This window comes from Schistocerca nitens, chromosome 2, assembly GCF_023898315.1.
Source record: "Schistocerca nitens isolate TAMUIC-IGC-003100 chromosome 2, iqSchNite1.1, whole genome shotgun sequence".
Taxonomy (NCBI): domain Eukaryota; kingdom Metazoa; phylum Arthropoda; class Insecta; order Orthoptera; family Acrididae; genus Schistocerca; species Schistocerca nitens.
The window spans coordinates 804,862,534-804,886,165 of record NC_064615.1 but is presented as its reverse complement, the minus strand read 5'-3'; the positions used below and the strand labels follow the sequence as shown (position 1 = coordinate 804,886,165).

Sequence of the window (23,632 nt, the reverse complement as noted above, 5' to 3'; positions counted from 1 at the left end):
GGCACACAATTTTAATCTGCCAGGAAGTTTCAAAATCAGCGTACACTCCGCTGCAGAGTGAAAATTTCATTCTGGTGAAGGGTTGTCATCTAGCTTTTGAGCCTTATGCAGGTACCCAACCCCATGCTACCGTGCTCACTCTTGTAATCGAGTATGAAGTTTTTACTGTCTTCGCTGATAATGCCAGTTTACGTTGCTTTATAGTAAACCTGCATGCAGCTTAGATCGAATTATATAATAAGTAATCTTTTATCAGCATCATTTAATACTTACACTGAAATGTTAAATGAGCCAAAGATTTTTTTTAGACTTCTTTTCATGCTGGCTCCTAACACGTCGTAATTCAGCTAAAACTGCTCTGTCAGACTGCCAAAGTATGATGATTATTGCACAGCGTATGTAATGATCGGAGTGCGCCTCCCTGGTACTAGAACCCACACAATGCCGGATGCAGCTCACGGATTGTACATGAAACATCCTGTACAACTGTACAACTCATCAGGGTGCCGCATTTGTGGCGATCGGAGCCTGACACCCCACTATTGGAATCCACGCAACTTCGGACACAGATACATATGTCAAACACCCGTACAACAAAAAAATGTTCAAATGTGTATGAAATCTTATGGGACTTAACTGCTAAGGTCATCAGTCCCTCAGCTTACACACTACTTAACCTAAATTATCCTAAGGACAAACACACACACCCATGCCCGAGGGAGGACTCGAATCTCTGCCGGAACCAGCCGCACAGACCAGTACAACACACGTCCAGAGTAATCAGATGATCAGGGCGCAATGTATGTGACGATGGGAGCCTTGCTCTTTGCTAGACTTTTCTGTTTGTATCTTAATCATATGGCACCTTTTTTCCTATTTTAAGGTTTTGCGAGAAAAAAGGTTTGAAGTTGCACCCATCTCCACGATCACTTACTTTTGTTTTGCTTTATTTGAACATATTTGTAAAATGTGAAACGAGTTTTCACCTGTTATACTGCACAGTTTTGAGCTGTTAAGTCATTAAATTCCAAGCAAAACGAGCTGAATTTTAGGGAGAGAAAGGAGATAATGCATCACGATTTCCACTAGAAAAAATTAACTGACGTTATTGATTGGCTGGATGTTTACTGCTCTTCGTGAAAGTTGCGACATAGCTTTAAGATTGAAAAGGCACAGTTTGTGGTTGCCTTCCTGAGGAAGGCTGCGACATTTAGCATCGAAACTATCACGCCAGGTATTTTTAAAAAGTTTGCAGATTGTATCTCTTTTTCTTTTCATAACCAACCACTCAATAATGCCAAAAACTAAGATTTACAGCATTTTTACCTGCCAAGGTCACACTTCCCGACACTTTAGCACAACAAACTTACTAAAGACCGCATGTTTTGGAGAGATCTGTAACGATGTGTATCGCTTAATTGCATATTTTCGTATGATAAAGTGTAACTACGAAATGCACTCATACAACATTTTGGCTTCGTTAACGCTTAGATCAACAAGGTGGCTGCTCGGTTTGCTTCTGTCAGTGAGTACTTACAGTAAATTCCGATATCTTGTATTTCCAGTCGTAACCCCTTCTTTCTGTATACTGAATAGAAAGTAATTTGTAAAGATTGTTTGTACGTCTGCAATGACTTATTCGTAAAAGAAACAGTTTATATTCTTACTTTGTAGCAAATGTTCTGGTCAAATACTCCAGAATAAGTTTTTTGACTTCGATATCTTCCAGTTCGTATTCCAGCAGAGCAAACTGGCGGCTCTAGGGTATGTATAACGAAACACAAGAACGATATTGTGGAGCAGGGGTCAGAGACCGAACTTGCGCGATTTTAGTGCCAAGTGTGGCACACAGATACTACAAGAACAAAGATGATGCACAAGGCTCCAAAGATCGAACTAGTATATGGCGGCTCTGGTGTCGGTACTGATTGGCTGTTTCATTTTTTATGACGTAAAATACTGGGTTGTGATTGTGAAAGTGAAGGGGGAGACAGAGAGACGAGAGACAGAGACAGAGAGAGAGAGAGAGAGACAGACAGACAACAGACAGAGCTTCTGGTCCAGACTGTATACCAATTAGGTTCCTTTCGAAGTACGCTGATGCATTAGCTCCATACTTAACAATCATACACAACCGTTCGTTCGACGAAAGAACCATACCCAAAGACTGGAAAGTTGCACAGGTCACACCAATGCTCAAGAAAGGTAGTAGGAGTAATCCACTAAATTACAGGCCCATATCATTAACGCCGATATGTAGCAGGATTTTGGAACATATATTGTGTTCAAACTTTATGAAGTACCTCGAAGAAAACTGTCTATTGACACACAGTCGACATGGGTTTATAAAACATCGTTCTTGTGAAACACAACTAGCTCTTTATTCGCGTGAAATATTGAGTGCTTTTGACAAGGGATTTCAGATCGATTCCGTATTTCTGGATAGCTTTTGACACTGTACCACACAAGCGGATTGTAGTGAATTGTGGAATATCGTCTCAGTTATGTGACTGGATTTGTGACTTCCTGTCAGAGAGGTCACAGTTCGTAGTAACTGACGGAAAGTCATCGAGTAAAACAGAAGTGATTTCTGGTGTTCCCCAAGGTAGTGCTGTAGGCGTTTGCTGTTCCTTATCTATATAAACGATTTGGGAGACAATCTAAGCAGCCGTCTTAGGTTGTTTGGAGATGACGCTGTCGTTTATCGATTAATAAAGTCATCAGAAGATCAAAACAAATTGCAAAACGATTTAGAAAAGATAATTGAATGGTGCGAAAATTGGCAGTTGACCATAAATAACGAAAAGTATGAGGTCATCCACATGAGTGCTAAAAGGAATTTGTTAAACTTCGGTTACACGATAAATCAGTCGAATCTAAGAGCCGCAAATTCAACTAAATACCCAGGTATTACAATTATGAACAACTTAATTTGGAAGAAACACACAGAAAACGTTGTGGGCAAGGCTAACCAAAGACTGCGTTTTATTGGCAGGACATTTAGAGAATGTAAACAGATCTACTAAGGAGACAGCCTACACTACGCTTGTCCGTCCGCTTTTAGAATACTGCTGCGCGGTGTGGGATTCTTACCAGGTAGGACTGACGGAGTACATCGAAAAAGTTCAAAGAAAGACAGCACGTTTTGTATTGTCGAGAAATATGGGAGAGAGTGTCACAGGAATGATACAGGATTTGGGCTGGACATCATTATAAGAAAGGCGTTTTTCGTTGCGACGGAATCTTCTCACATAATTCCAATCACCAGCTTTCTCCTCCGAATGCGAAAATATTTTGTTGACACCGACCTACATAGGGAGAAACGATCAACACTATAAAATAAGGGAAATCAAAGCTCGTACGGAAAGATATAGGTGTTCATTCTTTCCGCGCGCTATACGATATTGGAATAATAGAGAATTGTAAAGGCGGTTCGATGAACCCGCTGCCAGGCACTTAAATGTGATTTGCCGAATATCCATGTAGATGTAGATGTAGAAAGCTATGTGGGTTCTGCAAATTCTGACGAAGCACTCATCACTGCAAGTGTAACACTGTAGGTATGTTCTCTTGGGCGCTTTTTGCGTGAATCTGTCCTAATGCTCTTAAGAAGAAACCCCCCAGTGTCAACCCGTCTAAGTCATCAAACCTGTAGCATAGGATTTAGGTGGGGTTTGGGGGTTCGGGCTGGGGTTGTGCAGGTGTGGGTTCAATTTAACAACTAATTTATTAATCATAAAATCGTCTTTGCAACAGAACAATAACAGACACAACTCAATTTACAGCCCAATATGGTTTTTGAAAGGGCTCAAACAAGAGAACAACTCTTAAAATACCTTCAACGCAATGAAATCTAATTCAGTGATCCAGAATTAAAATCAACTTTGCTCCTGCACACAGGATGGGAGACGAACAATAATAATGACAATACAAAGATAAAAAAATGGTTCAAATGGCTCTGAGCACTATGGGACTTAACTACTGAGGTCATCAGTCCCCTAGAACTTAGAAATACTTAAACCTAACTAACCTAAGGACATCACACACATCCATGCCCGAGGCAGGATTCGAACCTACGACCGTAGCGGTCACGCGGTTCCAAACTGACGCGCTTAGAACCGCACGGCCACACCGGCCGGCAATACAAAGATCTTGGCCTCAAACAGAAAGACAATAAATATAGCTCCTGCAATTAACCATAGGACCGTAAGACAACTTTGAGATTTAATTAAGATCACCCGCATGCATACAGCTGAGCACTCGTCTATGACTACTCCCATCACCAGCTCGTCACTACGAGAAGCTACCATCAGCGGTCTACAGGAAACGATGCATATATCTGAATACAGTCTTCTGTACAATGAAATATATAAATAAATCACTCTCACAGTGAAAAATAAATCCGCCTCAGATAATACAACACACAAAACGTTTCATTGCACAAGTGGCTTAAACAAACTCAGTCACACTTGCAGCGTAACATATAAATCAGCCATGCTCACGGTGCATTAACAAACCAAAATGTGTTTTGTCTTTAGAGAATACATTCGCACGGCCACCGTACCACCATACACAGGCCTTAACTCATCGTACTATAACCACGAATTTTGTGTGTTCAAGATAAGGGGCAGTCAAAAAGTTTCCATTCAAAGGCCATATCAGTATGCCAATCAGACAAAATCACTGTGAGCCCAGGAAATCATCCTATCAACGCACCAGGTTTCAGATACATGCTTGGTGAAACACTGTGCCCTGCTGTGTGAAGGAGTCCATAGCTGTCTGCAGCACATCTTCGTCCAGTGGGAACTGGCTACCCTTCAAGACATTTTTAAAGGACTGAAGGAGTGGAAATTGCATGGGGAGAGATCAGGAATACAGGACGGGTGCTTGAGTGTCCGCACATGAGTTGGTATAAATTCTGCCGTCCTCTCAAATCGACTGGCTTCTTGTGTCGAATTGCGATCAGCAAGGAACTTGGCGCACCATGCCACAATGGTGGTTTTCGACAGACATGCTACCTCATAGACATTCGTCATTCTCCAGTGAACGTCTACTGGTGTTTGTCGTTCGGCAGCTAAGTAAGAAATAACGGCCTGTTGGTCCTGTTTGGACGCATCAGTGACAACGTCGCCATAGTTGGTTGTGTCCCGGCACGGGTTGCCTACCCCTCCATGGCGTAATCTGGACGTTAAAGACATTGTGGGTTTAGTTTGCTTTGTTATCGATCTTTATAGCGGAGATGGGAGGGAGAAAATCTCTGAGTCGAGAGAGTTAGGTTATAGACGATCGGTAACTCCCGAGGAGTTGGCAGGAATGGTTTGCTGAAGCAGCAAGTTATTACTCCTTCTTTAATCAGTTTATTGTGCTGACAAACATATTTACATAGTGAGGTGTTGGACCAAAACACCTTATCAGATGCTTTCAATATTTACTGGGCAGGGTTTCTATTAGAGGCGAGTGACTGACTTTCACTCAGTCAGCTAATTACCGACCGCTTGGCCTAACTACACAACCAGCAACACTGAATTACTTCACTAGTACCCACAGGCTACTTTGAATACCTTACAAGAGACAAGTACCAAGCAGTAACTTTTACCTGTTATTCACTGCCTTAATGTTTGTCTTTGTAAATCGTACTGGGATCCTCCCACAATATACGTTGGAAAGTTTCCTGTTCTGTTGAACTCGACTGTTAGCGCAGGCGGCGAGATGCCAAGTGTATTACTTGCTGACGTGTTTGACCAGCCTCGATTAAGTAAATGTACCTAGCTGCTTTCAGAAACTTTATCTGCCACCAATATTCTGTCCAGCTTGCCTCTTTCACGCACGCGGGCCGTTTTGCTTATGATACCTAATTCACTTCTCTTGTTATGATCTGACATGTAACAAAATTTATTAAAGTTTTCTAAGGTCACAGTTGGTTTAGATTTCTTTATTAACGGCCGGCCGCTGTAGCCGAGCGGTTCTAGGCGCTTCAGTCTGGAACCGCGCTGCTGCCACGGTCGCAGGTTCGAATCCTGCCTTGGCATGGATGTGTGTGATGTCCTTAGGTTGGTTAGGTTTAAGTAGTTCTAGGTCTAGGGCACTGATGACCTCAGATATTAAGTCCTATAGTGCTTAGAGCCTTATTCACGGCAAACACGCCATAAAGACGGGACCGCAACACTAATAGCCTCCCTATATGTTGGTACTCATACTTGCATCGGAGTCGCGCTACATTGCTTATATGCTGCAGCAGCGCGCTGAAACGAAAATTTTTGATTGCCACGTATATTACTTCATAAGAACATTCTCAATGCACCGCTTGTACTCTGCACTGCGCACTATACTGGATCACTCAGCCACCGAGATGCCGCCGTCGGATACTAAAGCAAGTAGGTAGCGTTGCTCTTAAAATGCAGAAGCCCTTTTTCTCCTAGTAAACTCGAATCGTCCTCTGGCCCGAGAAAGGAAACGAACCACTCTACTAGGTTCTTTGTGCCCACACAGCACCCCTCCCCATGCTGACTACTACCGGCGTCTCACCCTTGCGCCGGCACTCCCACCCATTCGTCATTGCTCCACCTCAGCCCCAAGGGTGCTCATGGCGATCAAGTGCACGTGCGGTCCGCCGTCTCGTGACGCCGGCGCCAAGAATGACGCTTTGGTCGTTGGCGAGACAAACGTGGCGCTCGACATTGCATAAACCGTTGTCCTCGATAAGCATACTGAAGAATGGAGTGCCACATCCAGGCAGTAGTACGCACTTTGATTCATAATTACACTACTGGCCATTAAAATTGCTACACCAAGAAGAAATGCAGATGATAAACGCGTATTCATTGGACAAATATATTATACTAGAACTGACATGTGATTACATTTTCACGCAATTTGGGTGCATAGATCCTGAGAAATCAGTACCCAGAACAACCACATCTGGCCGTAATAACGGCCTTGATACGCCTGGTCATTGAGTCGAACAGAGCTTGGATGGCGTGTACAGATACAGCTGCCCATGCAGCTTCAACACGATACCACAGTTCATCAAAAGTATTGTGACGAGCCAGTTTCTCGGCCACCATTGACCAGACGTTACCAATTGGTGAGAGATCTGGAGAATGTGCTGGCCAGGGCAGCAGTCGAACATTTTCTGTATTCAGAAAGGCCCATACAGGACCTGCAACATGCGGTCGTGCATTATCCTGCTGAAATGTAGGGTTTCGCATGGATCGAATGAAGGGTAGAGCCACGGGTCGTAACACATCTGAAATGTAACGTCCACTGTTCAAAGTGCCGTCAATGCGAACAAGAGGTGACCGAGACGTGTAACCAGTGGTACCCCATACCATCACGCCGAGTGATACGCCAGTACGGAAATGACGAATACACGTTTCCGATGTGCGTTCACTGCGATGTCACCAAATACGGATGCAACCATCATGAGGCTGTAAACAGAACCTGGATTCATCCGAAAAAATGATGTTTTGCCATTCTTGCACCCATGTTCGTCGTTGGGTACACCATTGCAGGCGCTCCTGTCTGTGGTGCAGCGTCAAGAGTAACCGCAGCCGCGGTCTCCGAGCTGATAGTCTTTCCTCCTGCAAACGTCGTCGAACTGTTCGTGCAGATGGTTGTTGTTTTGCAAACGTCCCCATCTGTTGACTCAGGGATCGAGACGTGGCTGCACGATCCGTTACAGCCATGCGGATGTGATGCCTGTCATCTCGACTGTTAGTGATACGAGGCCGTTGGGATCCAGCACGGCGTTCCGTATTACCCTCCTGAACCCACCGATTGCATATTCTGCTAACAGTCGTTGGATATCGACCAACGCGAGCAGCAATGTCGCGATACGATAAACCGCAATCGCGATAGGCTACAATCCGACCTTTATCAAAGTCGGAAACGTGATGGTACGCATTTCTCCTGCTTACAGAGGCATCACAACAACGTTTCACCAGGCAACGCCGGTCAACTGCTGTTTGTGTATGAGAAATCGGTTGGAAACTTTCCTCATGTCAGCTCGTTGTAGGTGTCGCCACAGGCGCCAACCTTGTGTGAATGCTCTGAAAAGCTAATCATTTGCATATCGCAACATCTTCTTCCTGTCGGTTAAATTTCGCGTCTGTAGCACGTCATCTTCTTGGTGTAGCAATTTTAATGGCCAGTAGTGTAATAGTGAAAACTGACACGGAAGACTTTAAACGTTAAAAGAAGCGAAAACGTTAGAGTAAAGGTGAGTCTGCAAATTAGTCATTTGTGAGATAGTTGTGAATACTTGATTACGAGCCGCCACAATTTTCGATATGAAATATCGTCGTGGTTAGTATAAGTCTATTTGAAATGCAAACTTCCCCATCTAATTGGGCTCGGATTTCAACCATGATGTACTGTACCTTAGCAAGCCGGCCGGAGTGGCCGAGCGGTTCTAGACGCTACAGTCTGGAACCGCGCGACCGCTACGGTCGCAGGTTCGAATCCTGCCTCGGGCATGGATGTGTGTGATGTCCTTAGGTTAGTTAGGTTTAAGTAGTTCTAAGTTCTAGGGGACTGATGATCTCAGGAGTTAAGTCCCATAGTGCTCAGATCCTTGTCTTGTCCTTGTACCTTAGCAAGGAACAGAATACTACTTCAGTACGTTACATGTCACAATATACAGGATGTCCGGGCCATACTTATACATAAACAAATGCTTATAACGAAAGAACTCGACATTTTTATGTTGTTGGTTAAATACGCTATCGATAGAGACACTTCCAAAGATGCGATCCTCACCACTTTATGAACAGCGCTGAGTCGTATAGCGCATGTGCGCGAATGCGCACACATGTTTACTGTGCAGCAGGCAGACTCTCTCCTGAGAGTCGACATGTGAACGCCACAACTAAAGGTGCAGTGGGTGATATAACTAGCAGTGTTAAAATCTGTAATACGTGTTCAGTGGCGTCCAAGAAGGGAATGGAATGTGGATCCTCCCGCACGTAAATCCATTTATGGCCGCGATATAACTCTTCGAGAAACGTGAAGTCTCATTTCAAATGCTGGAAAACATCCTAAAACTCAATCAAATGAAGAGACTGTGAAACGTGGAATGCAAAGTATTCGCTTGAAGCCCACGGGGATGTTACCACATTTCTCATTAGACGTTTGCTGAGCGTTGTCTGGCCCCCACGGTCTCCCGATCTGACTCCACTGGATCTCAGTATACAGGGGTTTATGAAGTACATAGTTCACAGAACAAAGGTTCGAGATCTGGTAGATTTGAGACAACGGATCTAAGCCGCAGTAGAGGCCAGAACACCTATCATATGAACATGTGGTGAGAAGTGGAGTATCGTTTCGATATCTGTCGAGATACGAACGGTAGCCTCATTGAACTGTACCAACTTGCATAAAAATATCAGAGGTTGAAAATCCGCTTCAGTAGTAAAGTACTTTATTTTCACACGACCGGTTTCGGACTGTTATAAGCCCATCCTCAGGTGTCGTAGCTGGGCTGAGGATGGGCTTATAACAGTCCGAAACCGGTCGTGTGAAAATAAAGTAATTTACAACTGGAGCGGTATTTTCAACCTCTGCTATAATGCTCAGTTGCGGATGTTCTGCCAACAGGATTGTTTGTTGCATAAAAATATTTCAGCTCCTGGGTACAATGTTGGACAAATAAAGTTATGAACCTTAATAGGTACTGAAATACAAACAAATGTTTTTGCACACCTCTGGTCCGGATAGCCTGTACTCTACACTCTTTCCTTTTTAAAGGTAGTGTTCAATTTGTCGTCCTCGTGTGCATTATTCTACCCACCTCTGCGGTAAGTTACCGCTGGCTCATTACATAAAGTTTGACAAGACTGTATAGTATGCTTCTGCAGTTCTGCAGTCCCATCAACGGGAGTGCTTTAGAGTTCCGAGATGACTCCAGATGGAAAAATCCAGAGAACTGAGGTATGGGCCGAGGTACAGTCGCTGCTCCACCTGTCCATGTTAGACCTGGCATGTTAGATGTGGTCCTACATCAGTACCATTATCTATGTACCGCATTCCCAACCATGGATCATGGGTTAAATTTGATCCCATTTAGGTGGAGACTTAATCGAAAAGTTTGCATTTCGATTACAACATACTAACTAAGACGTAATTTCATACTGCAGACAGTGGCGGCTCGTAACCACACATATTTACTGAAACATCTCTCTTTCTACACCCGTATACTTTCACCTGTTTCCGTTTTCACTATTAATTATAATATGTCCTATAGACAGGCAATCACAGAACAATTCAATTTGCATATCATCAAACTGGTGTCTTAGAGCGGGTGACACATTATCATGGTGAATTCGGATCGACTTCAGTTTTGTGTAATGTACACACATCAAAGAAAGTTTTGCATCAGCCAAGTTCCCAGAACTCCTGAAGATAGATGTTGACTGTGGCTACTGTATCGCAGAGACAGTCCCTTTGACTGTTCAGCGATGTCACTAAACCCGCCCAAAGATGTAAACAAGCATGCATGAGCAGCGCCTATTAGACGGAGGCGGTCCGACAGCCCATCAGTTCCAGTCATTCCACTGGGAAGTAGGTACACGGTTCGTGCTGTCTGTAGTTCAACCATGCCTAGACGCGGTTCGATCGCGTTCCCAGGAAGGGGTCTCAATAAGGGAAGTGTCCAGGCGTCATGGACTGAACCAAAGCGATGTTGTCTGGACATGAAGGAGATACAGAGAGACAGGAACTGTTGGTGACATGCCTCGCTCAGGCCGCCCAATGGCTACTGCTGCAGTGGATGACCACTACCTACGGATTATGGCTCAGAGGAACCCTGACAGCAACGAAACCATGTTGGATAATGCTTTTCGTGCAGCCACAGGACATCGTGTTACGACTCAAACTGTGCGCAATAGGCTGCATGATGCGCAACTTCACTCCCGACATCCATGGTGAGGTCCATCTTTGCAACCACGACACCATGCAGTGCGGTATAGATAGGCCCAACAACACGCCGAATGGACAGCTCAGGATTGCCATCACGTTCTTTTACCGATGAGTGCCACATATGCCTTCAACCAAACAATCGTCGGAGACGTGTTTGGAGGCAACCCTTTCAGGCTGAACGCCTTAGACACGTGGCCAGCGTGTTCTCCAGACATGAACTATATCGAACATGCCTGGGATAGATTTAAAAGGGCTGTTTATGGACGATGTGACCCACCAACCACTCTGAGGGATCTACACCAAACCGCCATTCAAAAGTGGGACTATCTGGACCAACAGTGCCTTGATGAAATTGTGGACACCGCCTCTGAAGGTCTCGTTGTATGGTGGTATAAAATGCAATGAATGGTTTTCATGTGCAATTAAAAGGGCGGAAATGATGTTTATGTTGATCTCTATTCTAATTTTCTGTACAGGTTCCGGAACTCTCGGAACCGAGGTGAGGCTAAACTTTTTTTGATGTGTGTATTTTCCATTTATAAGGGCTTGGTAAAAAGTAATTCTTCCAAATGTTTTATTTGAAAACTCAAAGTTTTTTAACTGAAAACTTATTAACATTCTACATCTTTATTCTTCTTGTCTACATACGAGGACTATCCACAAAGTCATTGCATTTTGGAATTAAAAATAAATAAAGTATTGGAAATTTTTTTTATTATATACAGATGAAAGCCACACTTAAATACTACTTTTCTACATAGTTGCCATTTAAATTAAGGCACTTATCGTAGCGATGGACGAGCTTGGAAATTCCTTCGTCGTAAAATTCGGCCGCCTGCGCCTTCAACCACGTGGTTACCTCTTCTTGAAGCTGTGCGTCGTCATCAAAACGTTGCATAGCCAACCACTTCTTCATTGCTGGGAATAAGTGGAAGTCGCTCGGTGCCAGGTCGGGACTGTACGGCGGATGAGGAAACAACTCCCACTTAAAAGATTCGAGAACTTCATGAGTGGAATTTGCCGTGTGGGCCCGGGCGTTGTCGTGAATCAGCAAGATCTTTGAGCCCAACTTTCCCCTGCGCTTGTTTTGTATTGATCTTCTGAGGTTGTGCAGAGTTTGGCAATACCTTTGAGAGTTTATTGTAGTGCCTCTTTCCAGGAAATCCACAAAAATCACACCTTTTCTGTCCCAAAAGACAGTTGCCATCACCTTCCTTGCCGACATTGTCTGCATGCATTTCTTGGGTTTTTGGGGGGAATTTGTGTGCCCCCACTGCATTGACTGCAATTTTGTCGAGTTCACATGCTTAACCCATGTTTCGCCACCAGTAACGATGCGATCGAGTAATGAGTCGCCATCTTTCTCGTAAGCGTCCAAAAACGTTAACGCTGCAGCCATTCGCTGATTTTTGTGAATCTCTGTCAAGATTTTTGGTATCCATATTGCACAAAACTTGTGGTAACCAAGCTTTTCGGTAATGATTTCGTGCAACAAACTTCGTGAAATTTGTGGAAAACTCATAGAAAGTTTCGTTATTGTGAAATTACGGTTTTCACGGACCGCGGCATCGACTTTTTCGACAAATTCGGCAGTCACTATGCTGGGTCTTCCACTTCGCTCTTCGTCGTGAACGTTAGTTCGGCCATTTTTAAATTTTGTGACCCATTGACGCACTCCACCTTCAGTGATTATGTTGTCCCCATACACTTCACAAAGCTGCCGATAGATTTCTATCGGTGTACAGTTTTTTGCAGTCGGAAACCTTAGTACAGCGCGCACCTCACACTTCGCGGCATTTTCAATTAACGCTGACATTTCAAACTGTCACAGTAACTCAACGGAGTACAGCACGAACCTCTCACTAGCACGGCAGGATGCCGACTGAGCGGCGGAATGCCATGACACCAAGATGACCGCGCTAGCCCCGCCCCTAACGGACACAAACGAAAACGTAATGTACTTTGTGGATAGCCCTCGTATATGCAGCCCGTCCGCAGCTCGTGGTCGTGCGGTAGCGTTCTCGCTTCCCGCGCCCGAGTTCCCAGGTTCGATTTCCGGCGGGGTCAGGGATTTTCTCTGCCTCGTGATGACTGGGTGTTGTGTGCTGTCCTTAGGTTAGTTAGGTTTAAGTAGTTCTAAGTTCTAGGGGACTGATGACCATAGATGTTAAGTCCCATAGTGCTCAGAGCCATTTGAACCATATGCAGACCTCTGCGGCTAGAGGGCTCCGGATTGCAGCGTGTAAAATGGCGGCGTGTAACTTAACTGTATCGGTATGTGAGAAATTGCATACTTTAATCGAGTCTCGAATTAGAAGAATTCGTTTACACATGGAGCACCTTCTCCTTCAGAATGCCAATGCCGGATCACGCACGAGCGCTACGACATCTGCAACAGTCCGTCGCCTTGGGTTCACTGACATCGACCATCCTCCATATAGTCGCGACTTGGCCCAATCCGACTTTCATCTGTTTCCGAAACGTAAGGAGTACCTTCGATGACTTCACTTTGATAGTGATGAAGCGCTGCAGGCAGATGTGAAGCTGTAACTCCATCAACAAAGTAAAACATTCTACAGTGCCGGTATAAACAAATTGGTCTCTCATTGGGAGAAATGTGTTCATCTCTAAGATAACTTTGTTGAGAAATAAATATGTAGACGAGAAAAATAAAGATGTAGAATGTTAATAACGTTTGTTTCATTGGAAAAGTTGTAAGAGTTTTCACATAATGAATTCGGAGGCATCACTTTACAGGACGCCCTCGTAAATGGCTTAAGCTTCTAGAGTGAGCCAATATACCAGTTCCTGTTGTTGAAACGGCTGCTTTTCATATAAATCGTGCTAAAAAAACACTCGCTATAATTTTTCTTTTCTGATCACTGGCTCTTAAGCATCTTGATCTTACACCACAGCGACAAATAGTTCTTCAATTATATACTGTGAAGATATGTTCCCATTTCACATCCTGTCACTCGAATGAAAAAAAAAATTAATTGTCATCGTTGAACACTTAAAACGCATCACAGCAGAGTTTCACTGCCTGTCTTCAAATCAGATATAAACTGTCTAAGTACCTACTCTAAACACACGATTTTCAATACCCCAAAGCTGTCTTCCAACTTCTGTGTGATACTGACCACAGTTCAATTTTGCAGCAAGCTGTAGTTGCTAATTCTGAATTCTCTTGCTCTACACAAAGCAAATGCTGTAATGGATACAATCGACAAGTTAATATTGTATCCTGAATCGGGATTTGAACCCAGATCCCTGTCATACACACTCAATAGCTATACAGTTTCTCTTTTTATGACTGTTCTGATATGATGATCTTTAACTGGAGGATAACAAAACGCGCATTGTTTTGTTTCAGTGTTCCTCGGCTACAGAATTTACAAGTCACAGAGAGAGACAAGCGAGAACTCAGCGACCAAGCGGACACAATCGGATGAAACGAACAAGAAAAGGAGATAAATGTTCAATTCTGGAAGAGAAATTAAAGTAAGCATATTTTGGAAAATTCGATTTGCTAGTTTTGGGACACAAAGAGAAGTAGTGACTTCTGCAAGAGAAGAAAGGGGCGATTAGCATACAGTGACAAATGAAGAATCAAGCAATGTTCACTAGGGTATTTTTAATATATACATTTTTTATTTCCTTGCAATTCTGTAATAATTTTTGTTCTTATGTACCACACTGTACATTACTATGCATTGCTCGTAGTAAATTACTGTCAGCTTACCGTTCCAGCTTTGCTGTTTACGGTTGCGTTTATTTTATTTTGCCTTGTAAGTTTATTACATAAAAGTGACTAATGCTCTGTCGAAATAAAAAAATGGTTGAGGAAACTTTAGTTTTATTTCAGTCAAAGCTTCAAATCTTCGTTTTTTTCTTTCTTTTTAAGGTTCTCGTCACTAGCACTTCATTATTTTTTATCGTATTCTAATTGTGTGTAGAAAGCAAAATGTACAGAATTACAGTAAACGAGAATGTATAGAAACTAATGAAGTTTGACTTGCCTGTTATAAAACAATATACTTCTGTGAACAAAGAAATCTACAGTAGTCAAAGTTCAGTTTACCTTGAAACAGAACTTCCTTTTGTTTTGTATGCATCCCATCTAGTACAGGGTCCACTATTTCAGGATTTGGCGAATTTCATCATTTTCGTCGAGGTGACCTGAGAATGGGAAGTAGCGTGCGCGATCTATGAAGCAATGGCGTGTTGGACAACGATTTGAAGTTGAAGTAGAACTCAAAAACGCAGTAGTAAATTTGTGCAGTTCTCAGGCTGAGAACTTCTATGCAGTGGAATTGAAGAAGCCAGTGCAACGCTACGAAAAATGCTTTGGACTGAATGGAGATTACATGGAAAAGTGAGGTAGGTTTGAAGGTTGCATGGGCGAGTCCTAAAAGACAGGATAGAGGGGACGTTAAGGACGTTGAAGAGACAACAGGATTCCAGAAGGGAAGATCCTTTAATGACATTTTTACTTTAAGACAACTAATGGCAAAGAAGGTGGAAAGGAATCTGAGTAGCCATTTTAGTGTTCATAGATCTCGAGAACACGTATGACACAGTGCCGCTAAAGAAACTGAAATCCTAAGGGGAAGCGAACTTGAAAAAGACATATGTTAGAAGTATATACAGCCTTCGCAAGTTTACAGAGTGTGAAATCAACGTGAGGAACAAAATTTCTTCACAGCGTTTTAAAATTACAAAAAGATAAAACGGGAATGCTGCTTATCTCCTACATTGTTTAAAACGTGCATCCAGACTGCTTAGACATGTGGAGCAGGAAATGTGCAGGAATGGACATTCACATTGTCGTACATCTGACCTTTGTATCTGCACAGTGAGTGTACCACTTAGAACGCAAATGGACAAAACTTCTAAACTGTCTTCTAAAGCCCAGGGTGTCAAACAGACATTCTAAATAAATATGACCCTGGCCCTGTAAGGCAGTTAACATCAGGTGTGGATCGTAAGAAAAATCATTAGAAATGCTGCTGTCAAGTACCTAGAATGGATGAATTAATAAAAGTGGAAGTCTGGGGTCTATTCTAGAAAGACAAAACAGGTCTTCCCTTTTTTATTCTACACATAATTTATCAACTGTTGCTTTCAGGGGTCAAATGGTAAACAACAATCGTGTTCAATTACTTTAGATAATCACAAAATATTTAATTCTTGGACATATTGAAATTATGCTTATTAAAATCGTTATCTCTACAAATAAAAATTTTCTACCACAGGAAAGAATGAATATTAAAAATCCTCATCAGCTCATTTAAATCTACATTGTAGCCTAGTTGGTAAGTGCACGGCTTGTAAAGGCAAAGTTTCAGGTTTGAATCCCAGACTGAAACACAATTTTAATCTGCTGGCAAGTTTCAAAACAGCATTCTGTTGCAATGTGAAAGATTCATTGTCAAGAACTACAGATGTCGTCTTGGAAAGTATGATTCCTTATTTACGTTTGGTTCTTAAAAGCGACAATTTTCTATTTACATACTTGTGATCCAAGTAGTACGAAGTCAATCGGCTCTCCAGAGTACATTTTTATAATTAAGCATAGTGGAGGGACCAAGAATCAGTGTCGCACATTGTATGTCTTCAGTTATTGCTTCCGATGCCGTTCTTACAAGGGAACCTCCCCATCGCACCCCCCTCAGATTTAATTCTAAATTGGCACAGTGGATAGACCTTGAAAAACCGAACACAGATCAATCGAGAAAACAAGAAGAAGTTGTGTGTAACTATGAAAAAATAAGCAAAATATACAAACTGAGTAGTCCATGTGGAACATAAGCAACATCAAAGACGATGTGAGCTTAGGAGCGCCGTGGTCCTTTCTTCGTAGAATATAGCTACATTGGACTGGGAACACCCGAGAAAGATGTCATCAAAGTCAAGAAAATATACCAAAACTTAATGAACTTTCAGACCAAGAACATCATAGAACAAAAATACGTCGGTCACTCTTGGCATGATATCTGGAGGAACATACACCACCTGTATTTACCAACAAAAGTGCGGTCATTGTGGTACTACTTTGTGAATAGGAAATTTCCAACGTACTCCAGACTACATTCCATTCACCTGGCTGATTCCCCTTTGTGTACCACTTGCAACCTGATTGATACAGATGAACATCAATTTGTCTGTGGAAATGCGAATAATATATGGTTGTCAATCAGAAAAAAATTAGCAACTATGCAGAGAAAACCGCCGTATTTGATAACGCCAGCGTGCCTTTTATACCCGGAAGAGGAGCTATACCCCACATGGAAGAAAAATGCCGTCAACTGGTTGAAGGGACACGCGGTATTTTACCTGCTGTCCAGTAAAGAAAGGAGCGAAGGAGATTTTTGGACATACATTTCCGACCAGCATCACAAGCTACTACGCACGAATAATTATTATGATACATACGCCAACTTCCTCAGAAGAACAGTCATGTGAACTCCATTTTTGATGATGCGACTCAGAACATGAAGAAACGAAAGACAATTTGATCTTTGAAAAACAAATACGATCAAGTGACGAACATCATTATCTGGTTTAGACTTGGATATTTTTTTTTCTAAAATGCCAAGGAACCTTTGTTTTATTACTTTTAAATGTCAGTTGAAAAATATGTACTACTGTGGAATGTTATGACTAATTAAAAAAAAATGTGGTTAGCGTGAGCAGAAGCGGAGCCAGAGGTCCTTGGTTCAACTCTTCCCTCGAGTGGAAATTTTAATTTTTTGTTTTCAGTTTATGTCACAAACTCTTATGTTTTCATCACTTTTTTGGGAGTGATTATTACATCCACAATAAAACCTAAATCGGGAAAGGTAGAAGAATCATTTTACCCATTCGCCAAGTGTACAAGTTATGTGGGTCGACAACATATTCCTGTCATGTGATGCACATGCCGTCACCAGTTCCGTATAGAATATATCAGACGTGTTTTCCTGTGGAGGAATCGGTTGACCTATGTCCCTGCGATCTAATGTTTTCGGTTCCCATTGGAGAGGCACGTCCTTTCGTCTACTAATCGCACGGTTTTGCGGTGCGGTCGCAAAACACAGACACTAAACTTATTACAGTTAACAGAGACGTCAATGAACGGACAGATCATAACTGCGAAAATAAAGAAATTAAAATTTTCACTGGAGGGAGGACGTGAACCAAAAACCTCTCGTTCCACAGCTGCTCACGCTAACCACGTGCCCACGGCGCTCCTGACGTCACGTTCTCCTTGATGTTGCCTATCTTGCACATAGACTACTCAGTTTGTATATTTTGCTTATTTTTTCATAGTTCCACACAACTTCTTCCTGTTTTCTTGATTGATCTGTGTTCAGTTTTTCAAGGCCTATCCACTGTTCCAACTTTTAAGTAAATCTGAGGGGGGTGCGATGGGGAGGTTCCCTTGTTAGAGATGAAAGGTGTTTCCAAGCGAGTAATACAAACTTTACGGAATATGAAGTCAAACATGTTGCAGACAACTCTGGCAGTGGAATACGAGAACCTATGAACCGTTGTTTGTACGATGAATAAACTGATTTATTATTTATGCAGATGTAAATCTAACCAACATATAGGCATACATCATGAGGGGCAGGGCACAGGAAACTCCACTAACACATCGCAGATGGCGGCTTGCGTATAATGGTATGGACAGCCATTAAGTAATGCTCTGTAATGATTGCAGCAATTGAAGTGTGGAAGGGGCGCAAAATAATTTGGACTGTACCAGTGTAGGTTCAGATCACGTAATACGGGAAGGGGTGGAGAGGCAGGATAGTGGGGGCTCTGTTGTGAACGGCTAACGTGCAGTAGGATGGGAGGAAGTGCACCTGAATCCTACCCCAACTGCATAGAGTATACCTCGCATCAATTATAAGCTATAGCTAACAAGTCTGAAACCAATCGTATTAACCAGCTATGTCAATAGCACCAATGAATTAACAAATATAATCAATAACTAGTCACATGTATTCCGAAAAAGTTCACTGGTGTCCAAAATTAAAGCGACAAACTGCTATTTCCCTGTCCTGTCTAACCACGATATAATTATGCAAACTGCCAGCAGATGTTGTTACGATTGTGTCATGCACGGAATACGGCATTCCGATCAGTGGACAACCAAGCCAGCAAAGACATCAGGGCACCTATCAAGCTGGGTAGTGTTTTCAGGGTAGTCCCACATCCACAATCGTTGTGTATATAGTCACAGACGGTGCAGTATGTCATAGAGTAGACGTCTACAGACTCTCTGCTGTGGGAGGCCATAGGAAGAATGGAAGCAGGAGAGTCGCAAAATAACGTTCAAAAATGGCTCTGAGCACTATGGGACTCAACTGCTGTGGTCATAAGTCCCCTAGAACATAGAACTACTTAAACCTAACTAACCTAAAGACATCACACACATCCATGCCCAAGGCAGGATTCGAACCTGCGACCGTAGCGGTCGCGCGGTTCCAGACTGGAGCGCCCAGATCCGCTCGGTCACTCCGGCCGGCGCAAAATAACGTAACCCGATGGCTTAATGTGAATTGCTCTATTGTTTCTCGAATGAGGCGACAGTTTATATAGACCGAAACTGTATTCCGAGACCAGGATAGGGCCGACCACGTGTGACATCAGAAGGAGTGGACCGCTATTTGGCTGTAATGGCACGATGGTACCTCCTTAGTATTGCACTGCGACTGGCATCTTACCTCGCAGCATCCCCTGGACGTGTTGTATCAAGGCAAAAGGTGTACAGAAGGTTTCAGCAGAGTGGTCTATATTGTTGGAGACCTGCTGTCTTCACAGAAGAGAACATCTAGAGTGGAGCCATCAGCATGCCATCTGGACGGTCAAACAGTGGGCCAATGGTCTTTTCACAGATGAGTCTCAATTTGGTTTGGAGAGTGATTCTCGACCGATTCGCACCTGGAGGGCACATGGAACACGATTTCGGGACCCAAACATTGTGGAAAGAGACCGATATCGAGAGGGATCGCTGATGGTGTGGGCAGCGATTATGTTGAACACTTCTTCATGCAATTGTACGGGTGAATCAGCAAGATTTAACTGCTGTCAGGTATCGTGAGGAGATCTTGGGATCTCATGCGCGGTTGTTGCGAGGTCCTGTGGTCCCAGACTTCGTACTGATGGATGATAATGCTTGACCACATAGAGCATGGGTGGTTGAGTTTTTTTTTTTATAAACGGAAGATATTGCACGTATGGCGTGGGCTGCTCGCTCTCCTGATTTGAATCTCATAGAGCATGACTGGGATACATAGGGAGACGGGTTGAATCACGTCAGCGTCCACCAACCACTTTCCAAGACTTCCGAGCAGCTCTGCAGGAAGAATGGACGTTATTGTCACAACATGAGATTGACATCATTCACAGCATGTCCCGTCGTTGTCAGGCCTATACTGGTGCCAAATGTGGTCGCACCCCATACTGAACACATTAAACAGTTGTCAGAATGTGTGTACAAGTCCGTTAAGTTGGAAAAAAACCAAGAACATTTTTGCCTACCTTTATGCTTGTTGCAGTTGGTTACGTTTTGTATTCTTTACACTGCTTCTACTTTACTATCACATGTTTATACTATTTTTTGGCAAAATAAATACAACCTTGCAAAATTTTCATTTGTTGCTTTAATTTTGGACACCAGTGCAGTTATATAAGTAAAGGATTAACCAAAGCAAAAGACGTCTAAGCAGAAAAAAACTCATAAAACAAAAAAGGGTTATAAAGTGTAGTGTAGGGGACAATATTACCTACTATAATACTGATAATTTACATATACTACAATCTACATGTACTACTATATAGAGACAAGTTGTTGTCTAACGTTGTTACCAAAACTCTCGAGAATTTCTTGGCCAATTTACTTCAGATTTCTTCATAAAACTCTAATGAACATTCGGATGGACGTAAGCAGTAGATCTTTTTAATATATAATGAGTGTGTGTGTAAAATGTTTAGACGATACTATAATTAATACTCGAATGGACATAGGCTATATACTTTTTAATATGTATAATATATCAGTATATGTGTAATATAATCAGAAAAAATCGTTACCAAAACTTTAGAAAAGTTTTTGAGTGATTTACTTCAATATTTTACATGGTATTCTTATACACATTCAGACGGACATAGGCTATATATATATATATTTTAAATAACAATGTACGCGTTTTCTATTGACACCGACTGCGAGAAAGAATATGCTGTGCTGTGCTCTGCTGAGAAAACGTTCGGTTTTTTTTTTTTCCTTTCTCGCACTCAGTTTTAACTGCTGTAGCACGACATTTTAATCATTAGACAAATTGCTTCTCATATATGTTCTTTCTCATTAAATAGGGTTTCAAACAAAAACAGCGAGTGCTGTTTTCTTTTTTTTTCTCGCAGTCGGTTTTCGCAGAAAACAGGAAAGTTGTATTTATGGCCTATCGGCTTTTGATTAGAATGTTACTATGGTGTCTGAATTCGGAATACCAGTAAACAAGGCGAAAGACTATAGAGAGAGGAGAAGAGGAGAAAACAGAGGTGGGCGGTTGGAATCGGACATGAGGGGGGGGGGGGGGGAGAAAGTTTAGATAGAGACAGGGGACTGGAGTAGATAGAGTGAGGATGTGGAAGGAGGAGCTGGATAAAGAGAGGGAGAGGAGGTGATGGACAGAGAGTATTGGGGGAGAAGGAGATGGACAAAGAGAGGGGGAGGAGGAGTTTGACAGAGAGAGTGGAAGAAGGATGTTAGGATGTATGTCCAATTCCCATGCATATTTAGCATTTATGAAGCATTGCTGGGTTCGCTAGTCTAAAACAAAGAAAATAATGTGTAAGTCCCCTGACAACCTGCTCTCTAATATTACCGAAATGTAAAATTTTCTTTTCCTTCTTTCATGTTGTTCCTGAAGTGCTGAAGCCTTGGGAAGTAGTTGCAGCTTCGTTATCCCCCTCCTCCTTTATTCTCTTTGTTGTGCGACTGGAACAGCCAGCGGTTCCTGCAGCCCTCTAAAAATGGTTCAAATGGCTCTGAGCACTATGGGACTCAACTGCTGAGGTCATTAGTCCCCTAGAACTTAGAACTAGTTAAACCTAACTAACCTAAGGACATCACAAACATCCATGCCCGAGGCAGGATTCGAACCTGCGACCGTAGCGGTCTTGCGGTTCCAGACTGCAGCGCCTTTAACCGCACGGCCACTTCGGCCGGCCTCCTGCAGCCCTCTCAAGCACACCTTGTAATGAGACTTTTGCTTACTTGTTTGCCTCTTCTAGCATCAATTTAACGGCATTACATATGATCACATAGCCCTCTCAAGCACGCTTTGTAACGAGACTTTTGCTTACTTGTTTGCCTCTTCTAGTATCAATTTAACGCCATTACATATGATCACACACGCCTGAGTATGAAGAGCTTGCCATGCCGCTTGCATGAAGACTATTGTGACATGCGGTTCGTTTAACAGACAGCAACAAGAATACTTTGTGTGTGGGACGGCAGGCGACAGCCTCCTGAAGCAGCCGCCCCTTCGGAGCAAACTGGAGGACTCGTCCAGCGCTCACGACGAGAATGTAACTCTGTGCAAAGGCCAAGTCATTTTGCGCAGGCTCTACTGACAGTCATCGCTAGTGAGGTGGCGTTGTACCTGGTTATGCAACTAGCAGACATGCTTTTCGTGTATGAATAAGCAAATGAAACCTTCAGAGAAGTCTACAGGATGGATCGCACCAAGTATCTATGTAAGAGACATGTTGCATGGATAAAGGGAACAGGGCAAGTGGTAGAACAAGACAACGATCTAGGAGCATAATCAATTGAAAGAAAAAAGCAGAGCTTGCTCGCATGGATGAGGAATCGTTCATCACAACTCAATCTGTTGCATATCAACTGGGTGTCAGGTACAGATCGGCAGCTATATACCTACCATTCACTAGTTGTGCGGTCCTTAATTCATGTCAAAGTATTTCTGTGGAATATAAAATTTTGTTTGTAAAACTAATATGTCATGTCATTAATAGGTATGTTTTTTTATGGATGTAGTCTTGCCTTCTTAGAAACAACCAGATGGCTACATTGGAATCTTATGACACATTACCACAACTAAACTCAGAAGGGGAGGCGTGAAATGAGAAACCACACAAGATTTGATACCAGTCACACCTCCGTTTTCTAACACACAAAAATGGCCATCCTATGATACTGATGGACTGTTTAAATCATCTGATATTTGGTAATGTCACTATCATTTTTAACTGAAGACTCTGACTGAACTGTCCATACCAGAAATGGTCCCCATGATAGCCGAACAGGTTTACATTTGTTTAACTGTAAACAGTCTTACAGAGAATTCTTTTTTTTTTTTTTTTGTGTGAAGAATGGACCCTAACGTTGTAAGGAGTGTGTCAGAACTCTCCATTACATTGAAAAAAAAATCCAATGTAACGCTATTCTTTGCATTAGGTAAGCACTCAGATATTGATCTGAGGGTGAAACATGGGAGCGCAATTCTGAGCATTGTTGTGAAACGATGACTCAAATGGTTCAAATGGCTCTGAGCACTATGGGACTTAACATCTATGGTCATCAGTCCCCTAGAACTTAGAACTACTTAAACCTAATTAACCTAATGACAGCACACAACACCCAGCCATCACGAGGCAGAGAAAATCCCTGACCGCGCCGGGAATCGAACTCGGAAACCTGGGC

At 42.7% G+C, this 23,632-nt stretch overlaps 1 protein-coding gene across 3 annotated transcripts in view; it reads left to right on the top strand.

Moving 5' to 3' along the window:
- Positions 1-14,773, top strand: part of LOC126234644 (uncharacterized) — a 74,400-nt gene extending 59,627 nt beyond the window's left edge. For all 3 annotated transcript variants that reach the window (XR_007544757.1, XM_049943375.1, XM_049943376.1), the window contains one exon: positions 14,288-14,773. Coding sequence is in view for 2 of the 3 variants with exons in the window: in XM_049943375.1 (XP_049799332.1) it covers positions 14,288-14,388 (101 nt within the window). In the remaining variant the exon portion in view is untranslated. The remainder of the gene's footprint in view (positions 1-14,287) is intronic.
- Positions 14,774-23,632: the final 8,859 nt, after the last annotated feature.